Source organism: Musca vetustissima, unplaced genomic scaffold, assembly GCF_032173495.1.
Source record: "Musca vetustissima isolate MV318-11 ecotype Yass unplaced genomic scaffold, APGP_CSIRO_Mvet_v1 utg7330, whole genome shotgun sequence".
NCBI lineage: Eukaryota > Metazoa > Arthropoda > Insecta > Diptera > Muscidae > Musca > Musca vetustissima.
The window spans coordinates 256,072-277,143 of NW_026882603.1; the positions used below are offsets into that span (position 1 = coordinate 256,072).

The 21,072-nt window shown below is 33.1% G+C and overlaps 2 protein-coding genes across 2 annotated transcripts in view; both read right to left on the bottom strand.

Annotated features, from left to right (window-relative positions):
• LOC133329138 (heparan sulfate 2-O-sulfotransferase pipe-like) overlaps positions 1 to 21,072 on the bottom strand; it is a 176,398-nt gene that overhangs the window by 25,843 nt on the left and 129,483 nt on the right. The window contains exon 3 of the mRNA XM_061537636.1: positions 10,824 to 10,882. Within this exon, the coding sequence (XP_061393620.1) occupies positions 10,824 to 10,882 (59 nt within the window). The remainder of the gene's footprint in view (positions 1 to 10,823; positions 10,883 to 21,072) is intronic.
• On the bottom strand, positions 72 to 9,292 carry LOC133329126 (heparan sulfate 2-O-sulfotransferase pipe-like). The gene is made up of 8 exons (XM_061537622.1): positions 9,254 to 9,292; positions 5,551 to 6,113; positions 5,316 to 5,470; positions 5,178 to 5,245; positions 1,365 to 1,565; positions 619 to 1,316; positions 378 to 532; positions 72 to 304 (listed from the first exon to the last, which is right to left on the bottom strand). The coding sequence occupies exons 1-8, from the start codon at positions 9,290 to 9,292 to the stop codon at positions 72 to 74; spliced, it is 2,112 nt and encodes a 703-aa protein (XP_061393606.1).

Sequence of the window (21,072 nt, forward strand, 5' to 3'; positions counted from 1 at the left end):
TTAAATTCGTTACACAAAAGTAGAAAAAAACGTATACTATTATATCTTATGACTTTAAGTATATAAATTCATTACTCCTCTTCTTCCTCATTGTCGTATTCGTCATCGGGTATTAGCATATAATCGTCATTATCCAAAGATTTACCATCACTGATGGCATTATATTGCAAATACAAACGCTGCTTGCAGAATTCATAGAATTCAATTTCATGAGTCAAATTTTTACTCAAAATCATGCGGGTCTCTTCGCTAATGGGACGTGTGACATTATTCCTATTGACACGAGAGAGACGGTCTTTGCCCTCTGCAAGAAAATAAATTGAAGAAACGAACATATTTAACTTTTACATTTTTGGGAAAAGTGTCTAAACTCTCACCATAATAAAGAGTTTTGGCATTCCTAAAGAATCGCGGTATATAATGTTCCAAAACCGACAAAGTAATATTGGTATCTTCCCAGGTACCCACCACAGCATAATCTTCTTCGACAGTACGTTTGGCTTTTTGCATGGCAGCTTTGGAGTTGAAGGGCCTAAAAACATTTTTATTTTTTTGATATTTAAATATTCATTCCAATTTTTTTTGATTTTTCAATTTTGTTCACACTCCAAAACTTACATGCACAATTTCTTATTTTGCCCGCAGAAGAACAATGTTTGGCGACGATGATCTCCAGCCGGGTTTTTAACCTGCATTTGATTGAATTGACAATGGATATTGCCCGTCTTGACACATGTATCCAAATCCATTTCCATAAATTCCTTGGGTGGCATTTTTGGCGCCCTGTCGCCCAATTTGGCTTTCAGATCGCGATAATACCATTCGGCACGTACATAATAATGCCATGAGCGGATGCGTTCAATGGGATCTCTAATCAAATTGATGTAAATCGGCCGAGGCATATGATGTTGCGTAAAATTGATATAGGCAATGTGCTGGCTATAGATGCGTGGTCGTGTTAGATTATAGATTTCATGGATCAATTCCTTTTGCTTGGGTGGTGGCAGCAAAATGGTCTCATGCGGCTTACCCACATCACGGGAGTGTACAAAATGATTGACCTTACCCAAGCGTTGCATTAATTCCATTAACGATTGGCTTCCAACTTTGGGAACACGATTGAAAAAGACGACATCGACTTCGGCTTTTTTGGTATTATTTAAGGCATCAGCGGAATATAACTCATCATCGTCGTATTCATATTCATCATCATCAACATCTTCTTTACGGCCATGTTTGCCATGAACATGATCGTCGTCATCATCTTCCTCATCCTCGTCATCGTACTCTTCTTCATCGCCATCATCATCATGATGTTTGTTGTGATGTTTCTTACCATGATGATGATCATCATCATGGTGAGCCTTTCCACCTTTATGGCCATGCTTGCCATGTTTGGCATTACCATTCGTTTTTAATGGCAATTGCAATTCCAAACGTTTACTTTTGTTATGCTGACGATGATGATTGCGATGATTGTGCGGTCGATTATTTGTGACTTCGATTATTTGTGGATTATCAAGTTCATGTTCATCTAATTGACGATCAATATGACGAGCTTGTCGCTGTTGAAAAACGAGTGGGGGATATAGTTTAAAATCAAAAATGTCGGGTTTTCTCTTGTTTGTCTCTCACAAAGGACCTTTCACCAAATGAGCATGTTGAACATATACGTGCATTGTTTTACTCTCTATCTCTCACTATTACTCCCTTTTCCAAAACACATACAGATGAAGGATGATGAACACAGAACTATATTGAATTGCTTTTTGGCATTTAATAATTAGTACAGAAATAAACACGAAATAACCACAAGACGAAGCGAAAAAGAAGAAGAGTAGTAGAGAAAAATAAATACTCTCAAATAAATGAGAGCTTTACAAAAAATAGGCTAAGCGGTTTTAAATATACGTATTTTAATCGTTTAACAGAAATCAGCTAATGTTACATTTTATAATCAGATATTCATTTAATCATGAATATGTTATTTTGTCCCAAAAATATATATGCCATGTAACAAAAAGTTACAGAGTACCATGCTAACAGCTCAAAACATAATCGAAAGCGGAGAAGTCAAGTTGGTTCTTCTGGCGAATTTAATTGTGTCAAATTCTATCAAATTTAACGGGTTTTTGGGCTTCGTCATCCTTCAGCAGAAAATTGTAGTTCCGAAACGAACTAGTTCATTGAAACTATTCCCATAACTGAATGATAGGAACTACGTCCAGTTCTTTAGTACCTTTTTCAAGTCTCGTTCATCCTTCAGCAGAAATGAGTAGTTCCGAAACGAACTAGTTCATTCAAACTATTCCCATAACTGAATGATAGGAACTACGTCCAGTTCTTTAGTTCCTTTTTCAAGTCTCGTTCCTTTCACTGAACTCTTTTCTTTTTGTGAACTCGTTCCGTTATTCGCATATTCTTATGTTCAAAATATATGAGCATATGCTCGTAAATATTTTACTAAATAGAAATTAATTTCATTCAACTTGTTGTTTTTATTTTTAGTTTAAAAAAGTAACTAGTTCCTGGTTAAAACAGGAACGAGAAAGATCGATCCGCTCCGTGAACTAGATTCTCCAGCTCATGAGCCGTCAAAATTATAAAGAATAAAAATAAAATTACCAACTTTGCGAACTCAAAAGTAAATGCACGTCAATATTGGGGACAATTTTTGAATAAACTTCTTAGATAATTGTCAGCTTATAATATATTTATAACACTTTGTTCTTATTTCTCCAGTTACTCCTTTTGAGAGCACTAGGCTTCCACAAAGCATCGACATTTTACTCAATTAGTCCTCGTTACTCATTCCATTGTTAAGTAAATGATTGTTCTATTGTAGCCTGTTCTATGTGAGAGGCATGCCACCTATCGTTGCCTGGAGCAATGCCTCCTTGAATTTCGCCATGGTTTGTGTCCTTGCATATTTAGTGTTGTTCTATTCTTCTGGGTGGCGAAATCGCAGTCTACAACAACGTCTCCTTGAATTTTGTGGAGAGCTTGTAGTCTTCGCTTATTTAGTGTTGTTATATTCCTCTGGGTGGCGCTATCTCCTGCCATTCCTATTTTGTGTTATCTTAATGTGTTGATTTTTATGCCGAGGTTGGTTATTAGAACACCCGTTGAAATAGTGAGATAATATATGTCGCGTGTTCACCCCCGCGAACTATAAAAAAATGGATTGAGGCGTCGGGTTATTTGCACATCCTCTAAAAACACACATTTTATAAAAAATCTATGCAAAAGAAAACCAAATTCCCCCAATGTTGACGACCCCGCACACGTATAAAGGACTACGAACTACTCTTGGAATGTGCGCACAGACCTAAGACATATTTTAAGAGCCTCCATTATATTGTAGGAGCTTGTTGTTTTTACAGAATATTATAAGCAGATCATAACGTTTTTATGGAAAGTTATTAACTGAGCTATTAGCTTTATAGCAAACAATAACAGCTTATAATTTTCCTGACCTATATCGGCTGATAAAAAATGTATTTATAAAAAATATACAAGCTTTTAATTCTGTATGCAAATGATCAGGTGATTATATTTTCTTTCTGTATTTCAGCATTTTTTCATAAAAGATAAATGTTTATATTAACAATTGTTGTATATTAACTAACATGTGATAAGAATAGTATTAATAAAAATAATCATATCTAAAACATTATAATTATAAATCAATTGTTTATCTTCATCTTAATTTGATTTGGGTTGTTCCGGAATGAACTAGTTCAATGGAACCATTTCGAAAAGGAACGATCGGTACTAGGTTCCATTCATTCGTTTATAAAGTTCCTCCAGTCGTTCCTATTGATTCAATCGTTCACCTAGGTCGTTCCATTGATTGACCGAATTAAATTACGTTTACCGATGAACAATTCAACAATTACCGATGACCAATTCAAAAAATTTAAAATGTTAAAAAAAATAAAATGAGTATTAAATGACAACACATGTTTATGTGCAGCATTTTCACTTGATGGAGAAGAATTCCTATTAGAATTGTGAACATATTGACCAGCTGCGTGGAATGGAAATAATTCATATGTGTACGCAAAAAAATGGCCACAGCAATTATGGAAGCAATGGAATGTGTATGTATGCGTACACAAATATCAGCTGATTGGCAACACTGTATAATTTTAATACTAGTCTAGTATATAAATATCAGCTGATTGGCAACACTAAATAATTTCAATACCGGCCTATTTAGCTGCGATTAAGTACCTCGATTTAAAAACGAGACGAGACGATTTAGAAGGCATAGTCTAAAACCAAATGTACATTAGAACTTTTTTTCGGGTTATAGTACGTTTACATTGTACTGGATTACTTAAATCCAGTTGATATAAATTGACAGTTCAATTACATATATGTCAAATAAATCCTCATATAGGAGATTAACCCGACAAAAAGTGCTAAAGTAAATGTCGTTTTAGCCTACCTCATGAGGATTTATTTGACATACGTGCATTGGAATTGACAATCTAAACCCCCTGGGTTACCGAAATCCAATACAAGGTATATATAAACGCGGTTCAGTAGATTATTGGATTCCTGTACAAATTGATGTTGGCAATGTCATTAAATATTAAAATTAATTCAAAATCACTTTTTAGCTTTCGCGTTTTAAGGTAATCAGGTGCTTTAAATTATCATTTCCTTGATTTTGGTTCAAATCAACTAAATATTTTCAATACTATGTGTAAAATTATGATGCAACAATAAGGTGATGTATCGAAACAAAGACATTTGTTTTTAATCCGTCAATCTGTCAAATTTCATCTAATTATATTTCTCATGGTTGGCAACAATGCACATCGAATTCAAGTAGAAACTAGGCACTTTGACATTTAATCGAATAATCAGCTGGGCTAAATGGGCTATTTATTGTACTAAATATAAACCCCACAATATTGAGTTATTTGTTTCATTTTTAGTTTCGAAATAAAAATAAGTTTTTTCTCGTTTAAAAATTTATTTCTCATTAAAAAAAAAGATAAATTATGGCTAAATATTTTATGCTAAACAAATGACAATCACTTATTAAAAATATCCAATGACAATTGGTTTTGATGTTTCAAATAAATCGCGATATACTGTTTATACAGACGTTGTTTACAAAAATGATAGAATTCAATTTCATGTGTTAGATTACGGCTCAAAACCTGGCGAGCTTCTTCGGTAACCGAGGGACGGAAAGAATTACGATTTGTTTTGCGTAAATTGGCAGATTCTGTAAGACAAAAACAATAATTTATTTTACAAAAATATACCCATATTACAAAAATATTCCCAACACATACTATAATATTCATCAGCAGCACCGGTAAAGAATCGAGGTATATAATGTTCTAAAACGGTCAGTGTTACATTGGTATCCTCCCAGGAACCCACAACAGCATATTTCGTTTCAACATGATGTTTGGCCCTTTGCATGGCTTGATAATTATCGAAGGGCCTTCAAGATAAAATAGAAAAAAATATTCCATTCAGTATCAGCTCCACATTTCCAACAATGATTTTCTTCTTTCTACTCACATGCACAATTGAGCATCCTGGCCACAAAAGAACAATGTTTGACGACGATGATCACCCAAACCGCGACGTTCATTGGGCTCATAAACACACTCCGGGTCGCGTTTCAAAACACATTCCGAAAAATCTTTTTTCAACCATTGAACACTGGGCAGCTGGTATTGTTTGGGAAATAGTTTCGTACGTTCAGCAATATACCAGGGAGCACGAATGTAATAGAACCATGAAATAATTCGTTCAATTGGATTGCGCACCATATTTATGTATATCGGTTCGGGATAATCCAATTCTTCGAAATCAATATAGGCAACATGTTTAGAATACGATGCTGGTCTTTCCACATTTAAGATTTCCTCAACTAAATTCTCTTCAAAACTGGGTGTTAACATTATCGTCTCCGTACTGCTAGCCTTGTCACGCGTTGCCGTGAAACCGTTACGTTTTGCCAATTGTTTTAACAGTTCCATCATTGTTTGACTACCCACTTTGGGTACACGATTAAAGAATATCAAATCGATTTCGGCATTTTTGGTATTATTTAATTTATCCGGTGTTAGGTCATGTAACTGTTCGCAAAAAAATTGGTAGGGGTTTTTTGGGTTAGCATTTTTGTTTATCAGGTTGGAGAGGAAGGAAATAACCAAATTGTTGTTTTGTGTTAGAAATGGATAATTTTGCAGGAATTTTGGTGAGGAAGGGTACTAGGTGTTGTGGTGGGAATTTCGACGAAATGGACGTTTAGAAGAAATATGTGCGTTGCTACTAAATAATATCAAACTTTTTTTCCACTTGAACACCCAAGACAAAAATATCTCAGATCCAAATAATCATATTACCCCCAATATGGCGTAAACATCTTCTCGAGGTCAGTTAATCGCCTTTATAGATTATTTTTTGTGACGAATTTGTATTTTACGACATATCATTTGGAATGTTAAAAAAATATGCAAACCGAATTGAACCACGTATATCTGGCATGCTTACCCATATACGCTACCGTAACAGAAGGTCGATTGGTAAACATATTTTCTCTTTCTTTCTCTTTACGTTAGTCGTTTTTAATGGTGAATTCTCAGTTACGCTCGCACACACTTGCCCTCAACTTAATTTTGCCCAACACTGACGTATATGCACATCAAGTGGATAGAGGCAAGTGACTCAATTCCATACATATAACTGTGACTTTGATGTAGTCCTTATTCTAAGATCGCAGTTCTATAACCAAATCGACACATTTGTCAGTTTCAGCAGCAACAATTGTGAATTGTCGATTTTCAAATATAGAGTGAAGAAGACAGGGTCGATTTTATATATTATGGATATGGATATTTCGACAAAAGGTAATCGAATGGCGTCAAACTCAAAACAATTTTATTTAAATTCTGGCAAATGGAAAAATAATCGTGTTAAAAAATTGCAAAAGAAAAAAATCAAAAGACCAGTGCAGAAAGTTCTTTATGGTAAAAGGCGGGGCTCGAAAGGCCCAATGCAAATACTGCAATACGGCCAATGTACCAAACATTTATAAAAAGTTTGTATAGTTATCCCTAGACAATAATCAAAACGTGAGGTAAAAAATATCATCATTTGCATGTTCCAAAAAGGTAATCTAATAAGGTGCGAATCATGATCCAATAATATGGTCGTCCGATAAGGCCAGATGATTTCACTCGAGCTGTCAAAATGCTTTCGATTGTGTGAAAACGTAAACAAAGAATTCGACAGCGTGGGGGATTTTAATCAAAAATTGTCGATAACGATTGCTTCTAACTCGACTTGTTTATTGGAATAGAGTAGTTCAGTTCATGATAGGGATACGTAGTCGAGAGTAAAAGACGACTTTCAGACTTTCCCATTTTTGCCCCTGAACAAAAAGTAGACTTTTAGATTTTTGCCCCTGACTAAAAAGTTGACTTTTCGATTTTGTCAAACCTGCTCAAAATTGATTTCGACTTTTACCCACTAATGCAAAATCGATTAAAAATTGTATTTCTATGTGAATTGTTGTCATCAGACGTAATAAAGTTCTGGAATATGTATTTTTTGGGAAATACATGTTTTTGACAATAATAAATAAATTAATGAAGAAAATCGAAAATCGATCTTGAAAAGTCGATTAATCGATTAGTGGAAAGTCGATTTACTTATCCCTAGTTCATGAACGAACTAATTCAAAAGAATGAGCACATGAACTAGGTTTGTACGACCTTTTTTGTTCATTAAAAGAGCGAACGAGAATAAAATTTAATTTTAGTCCAATTCTGAGGGTTTTATGGACCCAGTTCGAATTGTTCTGAAAATTGAATTATTTCGAATTGTTCTGAAACAAAATTGTAAACTAGTTTTTTTTTTTTTTTTTGACAGAACAAAATCTTCTATGGACGCAAACTATCAAATGAAGAATTCGGAAATCGATAAACTATTAAAAGAACTACCATACAAAAACGACAGCCTAATAAAAGTGCTTAATTGCGAACAATTGAACTACTGAACCAAAAGACCGACCTAGTTCACTTAAAAGAACTAAACTAAAAATGAAGATGCTGCGGAGTCTGCAAACAGATATTGAGGTACTGAATTAGACCCTTATAAAAAATAGAAATAGACCTACATTTGTTAAAAGTATTCGAGAGGAAGTATTAGACAAGAGAATATGTTCGGAGAAACGAGGTTCAAGAATAAATGAATTCTCCTCTGACCAAAAATATGTCAGGATTATTTTTTCGACGCCGACAAATCTAGCAATTATCACGATAAAAGCTATAGTCTAAACGTGTCTTATGTAAGGAGGAAGGTATAAGAGTAAAATATTAATCTTTCCCTTTCAAAAATGTGATCTTAGTTTTTCAAGACTTAAATATATGTCGGATTTAAGCATAATGCAATCCCTGCATACGTTTAATTTCGGGGTAAAACATATGGTTTATGAAACAAGCCTAGATAATTTGTATACTTCTATAGCACATAGAGTTGGACAATATAGTTCATAAAGCGGATCGATCTTTCTCGTTCCTTTTTTAAAAAGGAACTAGTTCCTTAACGTTATCCATTTCCCACAGATAATCACACAGTTCCGATTGTTCCATCCATACTAGATGGATGAGAAAAGTAAACAAATTGAACAAAAATTAAAAATAATCTTGATTTTGATTAATTTATATTTTGTAACATGTTCAGAAGCTACTGAATTCCAAATATTAGAAAAATGAATTATAGGAACTAAATAACAGGATCTAGTTCCTATTGTTCCTTTATAGAAATAGTTCCAATGAACTAGTTCGTTGCGGAACTACCAAATTCTAGTGGCATAGCGTATAGATATTTGGAAAAATCAAATACGAACACAAATTTTCAGGGGAAATATTTTAAAATTATGGAATCTGAGACGAATATATTCAGGTGTTCTAAGCGGAATAAAGCGTATTAGTACACGACCTATGGTGCTATCGAAGAACTACATTACAAGATTTAAATTGTTAACCTTCGGAAAAAGTGCAATATTTTTGAAAAATTCCAGAAAAGAAACCCCCAAATTCAGTTGATTTCGAAAGGAGACTATTTAAAACCCAGTAACGAATTAGAAATATTTTTAAACAATACATCAAAAAAAAAAAAAAAATATTAGTTGAATTCACAAAAAGTTCTCTAAAATCTTAAAAAATACAGTTTTTATTTAAATTAACAACATTTCACAATTCTTACTTACCTCGATTAGAAATAATACACAATTTATGAACAATTTCATATTTTTTGTGAACAACATACAAATAAGCTTTGTGGCTCAAAAAAGCTTTACACGAAGTAATACATAAAAAGCTTAAAATATTGACACAAACTAATACAATGAGAGAACATTTAGTGCTTTATCTCTTATAAATTTAAAATGTGTGCTTCACAATGTCCAATGAAAGCTGTTTCGTTTTTTCCTAATTTTTTCATAACAAGTTTCAACTGCTATTGAGAAAAATGTTTCTATTTTTCAGTATTTTATTGCATAATTTTTTAATAAAAATGATTTCAAATTTTGTACGCCCTTTTTTGTTGTATAGCTGGGGAAGAAGGAATTGGAGGGATTGAATATGGAGTTTTTGGAAGATAAAGTGTAGTTTTGTATGAATTTGTTTTTTATAATATTTAGGAAATTTCATGTCAAAGATTTGTCTTGGGATTCTCACATTTTGTTTCTAGGATTTTTTGTTGAGGACCTATAACTCTCCTTTCTAATTCGAATTTTTTGGATTTTCTTTTAGGTGGTTAATTTTGTAAAAGTACCTAACAAAAAAATTGGATAGGATAGGACAATAGGATAGGGATATGATAGTTACAGGATAGGTTAAGTAGTTTTTGCAAAAGAGATAGGGATAGAAAGATAGATGCAGGTAAGCTTTGCAGCAAAATAATAATGAGAGAGATGCTTTAAGCTATTTCTTATCATACTAATATTCTAAATAATATTAATGGGAATGTGGTTCTAGAAAAATAGATAGAGCCAAAAGAGGGAGAGAGGTAGGGAGAAAGTAACATTCAAGCTTCTCCAATAGAGTTATGTATATGGTTGTCTACATGTTGTTTATGTATATGTAAAAAAGGATAGGTTTAGAGGATCAATGTGGTGTTATGAGGTAGAGAGGGATAGGGCGATATTTTCCAAAAATTTTTTAATTTAAAAAACTACAAAAGAATTTTATGTTTTTTTTTCTAGGTTATGTTTTCTCAAGTACTCATGCAATTGAAAACTAATCATGATTACCAATCAAATGCATATCAATCACCAGTTAAATGAATATCTAATATACGTTTGTTCTTTGTCGATGACGATGATGGTAATGGCGGAAATAGAACAAAGAATACTTTTCGGCAATGCAACATTTCCAAAACTCGCTGGCATTTATCTATCATTTTCATATCCGCTGTGTGGGGCAAAACATGGCAAAATGCGTTTTATACATTTAACACATTAACGACAGCCGGTGTCAGGATATTTGCAAAGCTTAGGTGCGGATAGTTAAAATGATAGATAGCCAGCCACATGAAAAGATAGGTACGTAGATAGATAGATGGAGCATTTTTAATATTTTTTTTAGAATTGCGATGTTCGATGAATGCTCTTGCCAGAAAAAAAGGATGCAGGATGCATATGAATGATTGGTGTTTTTCCGGTCCTTTTTGCATTTGGAAATGGCAAATGCTGCTAATGATTTATGCCAATACCGACTACTACGCATTTTAATGAATTTGAGTTGGCAAAAAATAATAAATTTGGAACATGGACTTACCTGGCCTGTGCTTTTCAAATATTGATAAGTGCCATGGAGGGTGTTGATATCTTCGGGTTCTAAAAAAAGAAGGAGAATTAAAAGTTAATATAAATTAAATAAAAATATGAAATATATACAGTTTAGCTAAACAACTTGTTTTTTTTTTCAAAAAAGTGATATGAGTAACAAAAAAGTTTGAGAATTGATACTATATAGGAGTGTCGCAGTTCAAAGAAGTCAATCTACGGTCTATCACATTAAAACGCGTTAAAAATAGCAATTCTGTGGCTAGTAAACCCAAGCCAGGACAACCAAAAAACGGCTTTCTTCTGATGAACGTATTTTTTGATGTAATATCAAATAAAAAACGGAAACTAAGTGCATTAAAATTAACTAAACTAGTGTCTGAAAGCCTAAAGATAAACGTTAGCCCGAAACTATTATAAATATGCTTCGTAAAAACAATTTTCACGGCAGAGTTGAGCGAAAAACCCCATTTGTGAACAACATAAATCGCATAAAGTGTCAATAATTCGTTGCCGGACAAAGAAAATCCTTACTTTTTCGGATGTGCAAATGTACGTTTGCAGAAAACCGAATGAAGATCTTAGATCTTGCAATCCTCGCCCTACAGTAAAACACGGCATAGGAAGTGTAATGGTTTGGGGGCTACATGTCAGCAGTGGGTAATGACCAGTTGGTTTTTATTGATGGCATCATGGATCTTACTTATTTAGCTGTAAGATTTCCAGGCGCATCGGTCTAGTGCGCAGCTCATCCAATTTGAAAGAACATGTTCGCAGGTGTTGTCTTCCACTTAGTCTTTCCATCGAATTGGTGGCTTTCCCCTTCTACGTGAACCATCATTTGGCTCGCTTTTATATGTCTTTTGAGCTGGAGCATCCTCATCCATTCTCACAAAATGACCTAGCCAACGTAGTCGATGCAGCTCGATACGTCAATGTCCGAGAATAGATGGTACAACTTATTGTTCATACGACGGCGATATTCACCGTCGACGCAGACTGGCCCATAAATCTTTCGGAAAAATTTTCTCTCAAACACCCAATAGAGCTGCCTCATATGCTGGCGCAAGTAGCCATGCTTCAGATCTATAAAGCAGCACGGGTAGTATCAGCGTCTTATATTGCTTATTTGGACCATAGTAGAATCTGTTGGCCAATACTATTCTTCTTCAATTTTCAAAACAGATGTTATTTGTTTCATTTATTTATTTGAAAGCCCATGTTCCGAGATTTTGATGTTCCACTTGATCTTTCCATGGTATTCGTGACTTTCCCCTTCTACGTGAACCGTTAGCTTTTATATGCCTTTTGAGCTGGAGCATGCTCACCCATTCACACAACATGACCTAGCCAACGAAGTTGCTTCAGCTCGATTCGTCTGACCATGTCGATGTCCGAGAATAGATGAGTTGTACCATGGTTCATTCGACGGCGATATTCACCGTCGACACAGATCGGCCCATAGATCTTCCGGAAAATTTTTCTCTCAAACACACAAAGAGCTGCCTCATCTGCTTGGGCAAGTAACCATGTTTCAGATCCATACAACAGTACGGATAATATCAGGGTATTGTAGAGTGTGAGTTTGTTCCGGCGAGAGGTGGCCTTGTTCTTAAATTGCTTACTTAGACTGACTTTCCAAACCTCTCCGAAATTTCTTCGAATTTCAAAAGTGATGTCATTAGTTTAATTTATGGCGGTACCAAGGTATATAAAATCTTTGACTACCTCGAAGCTGTAGTTGGTCCGAGTCTATTGGACGTGTTTCGCGTTGATACCATCAGCTTGTCACCACTATGTCGATATCATCGGTGTAGGCGAGTAACATGTGTTGATTTGGCGTACAGAGTGCCATTTCTGTCACTGTCACCTTGTCTGAATCTTGGTTCGGCATTAAAGGGCTCCGAGAGGTCCTTTCCGACTTTAACTGCTGACATTGTGTCAGTTAAAGTTTTCCGGCATAATGGATCAGTATAAGTATATATCCATTCTGAACGACGTGCTAACGCGAAAAAATTTGAGAATTTGTGATCTTATCTGCAATTAGTGGTCTTATAGTACGTTTACAATTAACCGGATTTTGTTAACCCAGTGGGTTTCAATTGTCAATTCCTTTGCATATATGTAAAATAAATCCTCATAAAGTAGGTTAACCCGGTAAAAAGTTCTAATGTTAACGCCGTATTATCTGGAAAATAAATTAAACACTCGAAATTGAACGATTCACTGGAAAGAGCGTCAGAACTATTTCCGTACAATAAACAATTTCAAAATCCAATAAGGAACTAGTCTAAAATCGCGTTTAGACGAAGCCTTCTATGTAGACTCGATTTCTAAATGGAGGTACTAAAACCTACCTGTTTACACTAGAATTAAAATGTTATAAAGTCAGTCAGCTGATATTTGTTTACGTATACATACACTTTTCCAATTCCACGTATATTCAAGAAATATTTTACGGAAAAACTCAGTTTTCAAAATTACACCCATGTAAGTCATCATGACTATTCTCCAGTTACCCTTCATAAAACACCAAAAATTTTTCCCATAAACATAATAATATTCATAAGCTTCCACATTTTGTTGCTGTTTTTCTGTATTTCCTTCCTCTTCGTGAAGAGACCTAATTTACAGTCAGCAGTAAAACACTGTTGGCCTGCCAATCTGCTTATTAAGCAAACAAATTGTGTATGGGGAATATTTAAAAATATATATTACTTATCTTCTTTTATTCAGCAATATTTAAACACAAAGTTGCATGTCAGAAAATCTATGCAATTTAAATTAAAATTGAAAATGATGGACAAAAATAAAATACTGATAAATGGCAAATCATTTTTTTAAAAGTAATCATAAAAACTTATTGTTCTTGCTTTAGCCTGGCTGAATTATATTTTATTAGGAAAATCCGATAAACAATACATATTTAATTATGTTTTATAAGGCAAATCTTAAATTCAGCCGACCTGAATTAACTTTTACGTAGAAAATCGCAATTCAGCTGAATTCAATTAATTTTTAAATGAAAACATCAATTCAGCTTTGCTGTATTAAATATTTGTTCACAATTTCCCAATTTAGCCAAAATTTTGATAAATATTAAATTGAGCTGTAGTCAATTATAGAACTGCCGACAAATATTTAATTCAGCTGGTCTGAATTAGCGATTTGTCAACAAATATATAGTTTAACTATATATTATAGTTAAAATATATAGTTTAAAATAAATTTTAATTCAGCTTGGCTAAATTAGAGAATAACCAACAACTATTTAATTAAACCGCACGGCATTAGACTTTTATCAACTACTATTCAATTCAGCTGCGTTGATTTATAAAATTAACAAGACATTTTAACTATGCTGAATTAGTACATAAGCCAATAAATAATAACTGACCTACATTATAGAATTAACTACAAAAATAGTAAATTCCGCTTAACTTAACTACATAATATCAAATTTATATTAAATTTATCTATGCTGAACAAAAAACTACCTTCAAATCTTCAATTAAGCCGCGCTGAATAGAACAGTTATGACTTGTAATTCGATTAAGTAGTTTTTATTTATTAAATCACCGAATAAGATTCAATTCAGCTTAACAAAAATTCAATTTTGCTGATTTGTTATATAAATATTAAATTTATCGGTGCTAACTGCAAAATAGTCTACAGTATTCTTTTCGGCTAAACTGAATTACAAAAAAGTCGACTAATAATCAATTCAGCTAAGCTGAATTACAAAAAACCGAGTAACAGTCATTTCAGCTTAGCTATGCTGAATTAAGAACTTGCATAAAATATTAATTCAGCTTTGTGGAGTGTGGAGTGATTTGTTAGCAAATATTAAATTTAGCTGTGCTACATTGTAGAACTGACCCTAAATATTAATTAATTAATTAATCGACTAATCATGAATTCAGCTTAGCTGAATTACAAAATAATTGAGTAACAGTAATTTTAGCTTAGCTGAATTGTATAGTAACTAACTTATAAACAAAAAGATATGCTGAATTAAACAATTGCCTACAAATATTAAATCCAGCTTTGCTGAGTTACTGATTTATTAACAAATATTGAATTCAGCTGAGCTACATTATAAAACTAATAGTAAATATTCTTTTCGGCTTAGCTGGATTAGTTGACTAATCATCAATTCAGCTAAGCTGAATTACAAAATAATTAAATAGCAGTCTTTTCAGCTAAGCTGAATTTTATAGTTATTTAGATAAAAGCAAGATATTTATGCTGAATTATAAACCTAACCGTAAAAATTATTTTCGGCTTAGCTGAATTACAAAATAGTCGACTAATCATCAATTCAACTATGATGAAATGACTGTTACTTAATTATTTTGTAATTCAGATTAGCTGAATTCGTTATTGGTAGATTATTTTGTAATTCAGCTTTGCTGAGTTAGTGATTTTTAAAAAAATTTTAATTTAGCAGTGCTACATTATAAAATTAGCCATAAATATTATTTTCGTTTTAGCTGAATTACAAAATATTCGACTAATCACCAATTCAGCTAAGATGAATTACAAAATAATTCAGCAGCAGTCATTTTAGCTTAGCTGAATTGTTTAGTTAGTAATTTATAAACGAAATGCGGAATTAAAGAATTGCCTACATTTATTAATTCAGCTTTGCTGAGTAAGTGATTTGTTAACCAAAACGAAATTTAGCTGTGCTACTTTATAGAACTAACCCGTAAATATATTTTTTTGGCTTAGCTGGATTACAAAATAGTCTACAAATAGCGAATTCAGCTAAGCTGAATTACAAAATTGTTGACTTAAGGAATTGCATTAGAGGTGTATCAAAATATGTTTGATTCTGTAGTGCTGAGTTATAAAATTGCGATTTAAATATTCAATTCAGCTGCGTTGCATAAGAGAATTAAGAAATAATATTAAAAATATGTGTGCTAAATTCTAATTTTTTTAATAAAAATATCAATTCAGCTAAACTGTATTATGGAATAAATGAGTAATATACAATTCAGCTGTTCAAATTAGGATATTCCAACAAAATACTAAATTTTCACGTACTAAAATTGAGATATGTCAACAATCTTCTAATCCAGCTGTGCTAGATTTGAGATTTTTTGTGAATTAAAAATCTGCCGTTAAATATTCTATTCAGCTGAGCTGAATAAAAAAAAATATATCACAAATAATCAATGATTATTCTCAGACCTAAATCTAAATCTGCTGCTAAACATTCAATTCAGCTGAGCTGAATTAAACAATTAACAGAAATAATCAATGCTTAGGATTAATATTTACATATTGTATTCATCTGTTTCGAATTTTAGAATTAAATTAAAACAAAATTATGAGCTGTTAATTTTTTTGTTAAAAGCTTGAGCTGAATTAAACAATTAACAGAAATAATCAATGCTTAGGATTAATATTTACATATTGTATTCATCTGTTTCGAATTTGCATCAATTAAATTAAAACAAAATTATGAGCTGTTAATTTTTTTGTTAAAAGCTTGTAATTCAGCTAAGCTGAATTTGATTACTTTTGACAAAAATGCAATTAAGCAATGCTAATTTATGATTTTTAATAGAAAAAAGTCCGGCTGATTTACATTTACTCTCCGAAAAAAATAACACTTGGCAAATTGTCGTCCATTTTATTTCCCAAAGTAATGATACATTTTCTTGACAAATTTATTTCTTTAACAAATGACCCATTATTCTCTAGCACGATTTATATTTTCTTTTGGCAATTATTTCGTTTTCAATATTTTGGTAGCAAATCTAAAATTAAAATATCCCCTGGAATCAAATCAAACATTGACCAACAAAAAAATAACAAATCATTGATTATCATGGCAGCAAAGGAAAAAGCTTTCAAGTGTTTATGAAGACAACAACAATATAACCTTGCAACAGCAATAACAACAGCACAACACCACAGTTTATCTCTAAATGAAAATCTTGGAAAATAGGAAGGAGCTTCGAATGAAAAACAAAATTGAAAATAAAAAAACAAACAAACTTAGCGTTTCATTGAAAATGTTCAATTGTGTGGAACATGCTGGGCAAAATGGTTTTTGTTGCCTAGCTGCTGCTGTAAATGTTGGTTGGCCCCCATACTTCCATACATACGTACAGGTTTTAACAACAATTTTTGCTTTACGAAATAAACAATTTTCGTGGCCATTGAATGTAATTTTTTGTTGTTGTTGTATAATTTTCCATATAAAAGACGACCAAGAAAAAATAACATTTGAAAGAAGTGTTGTTGCTGTTTTTCCTCGGTTCACTTTAGTTTTTGAACTACAACGAAAAAATGAAATGGAAAGGAAGCTGTAACATTAAAATAATGAATACCCGGTTACCTGGCCAGGCTGCCGCGGCTGCTGCAACATTGAATGCTAGTCCACTTTTGAATTTTGCCCTCCGCCCCCGTTGCCTAGATGGAGTTTTTCATTTTTTTTTTCGTTACCATTCTTCTACTGAATGAACATGAAAAATAATTAACAGGAAAAAAGAAAAGATTGGCGTTGTTGTTGTTGCTGCTACTATTTTGTTATGTGAGCATCAAAGCGATTAAAAGGAAAAAATAATAACACCAACAACAACTACAACTTTTTACAAATTTAGGTCATTAGATGCCTGAGCTAAAGATATTAGATTAAAAGCAACAAACAACACTCACCCCCACCCCAAAACTCCCTTGGCAAAATAATTACAAAATAAAAGCAACAAATTCTAATTAGGATATATTTTCCCAACGAAAAGAAAAGAAAATCGTTATAATTATTTTGTTAAAAAAAAAACATTTTTTTACTGTTTATTTGTTACGAATTAAGACCATCATCAGATATGGCTATGGCCCGCCCGTGCCTGAGTACAGTTTTTTTCAAGTTCAATGCTATCTTGACTGTCAATCATATTTGTTTTGTTATGCTTATTTTTTCTTCTTCGTCTTCTTTTAATGGATGGCTAATATCTTTCAAGCCCATCAACGCCATTAGCCTCGTGCATTGCCTGCCAACCTGATGGAGGGACGGACTGGCTGGCTGGCTGACTGACTGCATCATAACAAGCTCATCAACATTAACATTTTATTTGGCATCCATTCATAATTATCGCCACTTAAGGCGCATACATACATATTTAGCGGTTTTTGTATTAAGAGGTTATTGTTTTTGTTGTTATTGTATTTCTTGGTAATGTGCAAGATTTTTTAATTGAGATTAAAAAAAATCAATAATGATTTGTTATTAATAGAGATATTATAAATAAATAGGTCATCCGTTGGACTAAGCCTCCTATTTAGATATAGCTCGGACGAAAATATAAATGGGAGCTATATCTAAACCTTGGCCGATTTTCACGAAACTTGACCGACATCACTCTAGGCTCGATTCAGTACGTTATGCCAAATTTCGTGCAAATCGAAGGATGTATAGGGACTTTGCTGCACCATTTACATGAAATCGAACGAAACTATATCTAAATCTGGACCGATTTTCTCGAAACTTGGCAGACATCACTCTAGGCTTATTTCAGTACGTTATGCCAAATTTTGTACAAATCGAAGGATGTATAGGGACTTTGGTGCACCATTTACATGAAATCGGACGAAACTGTATATGGGAGCTATATCTAAATCTGGACCGATTTTCTCGAAACTTGGCAGACATCACGCTAGGCTCAATTCAGTACGTTAAGCCAAATTTCGTGCAAATCGAAAGATATATAGGGACTTTGGGCACCATTTACATGAAATCGGACGATACTATATATGGGAGCTATATCTAAATCTGAACCGAATGTCAGGAAACTTTGCACACATCATTCTAGTATCAATTCAGTACGCTATGTCAAATTTCGTGCAAATCTAATGATTTTCAGGGACTTTGGTGCACCATTTACATAAAATTGGACGAAAATATATATGGATGTATAGGGACTTTGCTGCACCATTTACATGAAATCGAACGAAACTATATCTAAATCTGGACCGATTTTCTCGAAACTTGGCAGACATCACTCTAGGCTTATTTCAGTACGTTATGTCAAATTATGTACAAATCGAAGGATGTATAGGGACTTTGGTGCACCATTTACATGAAATCGGACGAAACTATATATGGGAGCTATATCTAAATCTGGACCGATTTTCTCGAAACTTGGCAGACATCACGCTAGGCTCAATCCAGTACGTTAAGCCAAATTTCGTGCAAATCGAAAGATATATAGGGACTTTGGGCACCATTTACATGAAATCGGACGATACTATATATGGGAGCTATATCTAAATCTGAACCGAATGTCAGGAAACTTTGCACACATCATTCTAGTATCAATTCAGTACGCTATGTCAAATTTCGTGCAAATCTAATGATTTTCAGGGACTTTGGTGCACCATTTACATAAAATTGGACGAAAATATATATGGGAGCTATATCTAAATCTGAACCGATTTTCAGGAAACTTAACACACATCATTCTAGACCTAATTCATTACGCTATGCCAAATTTCATGTAGATCGAAAGATAGTTAGGTACTTTGGCGCACCATTTACCTTAAGTCGGACGAAAATATATATGGGAGCTATATCTAAATCTGGACCGATTTCCAGGAAACTTAACACACATCATTCTAGACATGCCAAATTTCGTGCAAATCGAACGATATATAGGGACATTGGTACACCATTTACATTAAATCGGACGAAAATATATATGGGAGCTATATCCAAATCTGGGCCGATTTTTCCCAATTTCAATAGGGTTCGTCCTTGGGCCAAATAAGTGGCCTATGCCAAATTTCATCAAAATCGGATCATAAATGCGACCTGTACCTTGTTTACAAAAATACATGGACAGACAGACGGACGGACGGACATGCATAACTCGACTCAGAAAGTGATTCTATGCATATTCCCAAAGGAACTATGGGTCTATCTCGTTTCCTTTTGCCTGTTACAAACATATGCACAAAGCCATAATACCCTGTACCACAGTGTGGTGAAGGGTATAAATAATAATTACTAATATGGCAGATTTTTAAAAAATTATTTAAAATTATAAAAAATTTGGCAAAGGCGAAAATGAAAGCCAAGCGGCTAAAATGCATCCGCCATACAGTCCGGTTTTTTTGCAAATAGAGAGTAGGCTTCTATAACACAGGTATTATAAAATTACCTTTAAAATGGCAACAAATCATACAACAAAACGGTGCTATTTGGCACAAGTAGAACATTCCGAAGCACGATAAATAAGTGCCTATTGACCAAAGTCGGCATTTTGAGAATTTTGAGCAAGTTTTTCAACCGGATTGGCTGTAATTTGTTTTTTTTTTTTGTATCAGCAGTTGGCAGCCAAATCTCACTACCAAAAATTTTAATATGGATCTCCATTTTATTATAGTCCTATAGAATGGTAGCCCCACTATAGATATTTTGAGAATTTCAATAATTTTTTTCTCACGTATTCTTTGAGTGTGTTTCTCCTAGGAGCCCCATTAATTTAAATATTGTGGAGGACTGGGCCGATCTTAATATCGTTTTTACTTATTTTAATAATATTTTTTCAAAGGCAAACATTTTTGGGAATATTTTTTCCAAGTACAAGTAGAGGCATAAAGAGGGTGGATTTTTAAGGAATGTTGTTTTTTCAATCGCATAACTGTGCTTGCTTTTATTAAAATAATATTTTCAACTTAATTATTTAATTAAAAACTACAAAATTTGCAATTCAACTTAGCTGAATTTAAATTTAAATTGAAAACTTTTGTTAAATTATTATATAAACTTGTTCTATAGAAAAGATACCTCGCAACTTTTTCAATAACATCCGAGCGACATACAAAATTTCCAATAAATTGGGTTTTATTTGAAAACATTTCAAAAAACTAACCACCTAAATTCAAAAGAAAAATCTATATAACTTTTCAAAAAATGTATTAATTTAATTAAAATTTTTGGTTTTTTTTTTTTAAGTATTACCATATTGAAATAATACAAAATATAACATGAAAAAAATAAAACTGTTAACTTTACTTTGCAAATTTACTTGTGTTGATTTTTTCTTCTTCCTCACTTTATATTTAAATGAACAACAATCATTTAAAACTTCCCACCCTCACACACACACAACCTCATATATGTTTGTATGGAACCATTTTTCCATTGCAGGACAATTTGACCAAGTTTCCATTTGGAATGTAGTTTTTTTTGCTGCTTCTTCTTTTCCATATTTCAATTTGTTGAA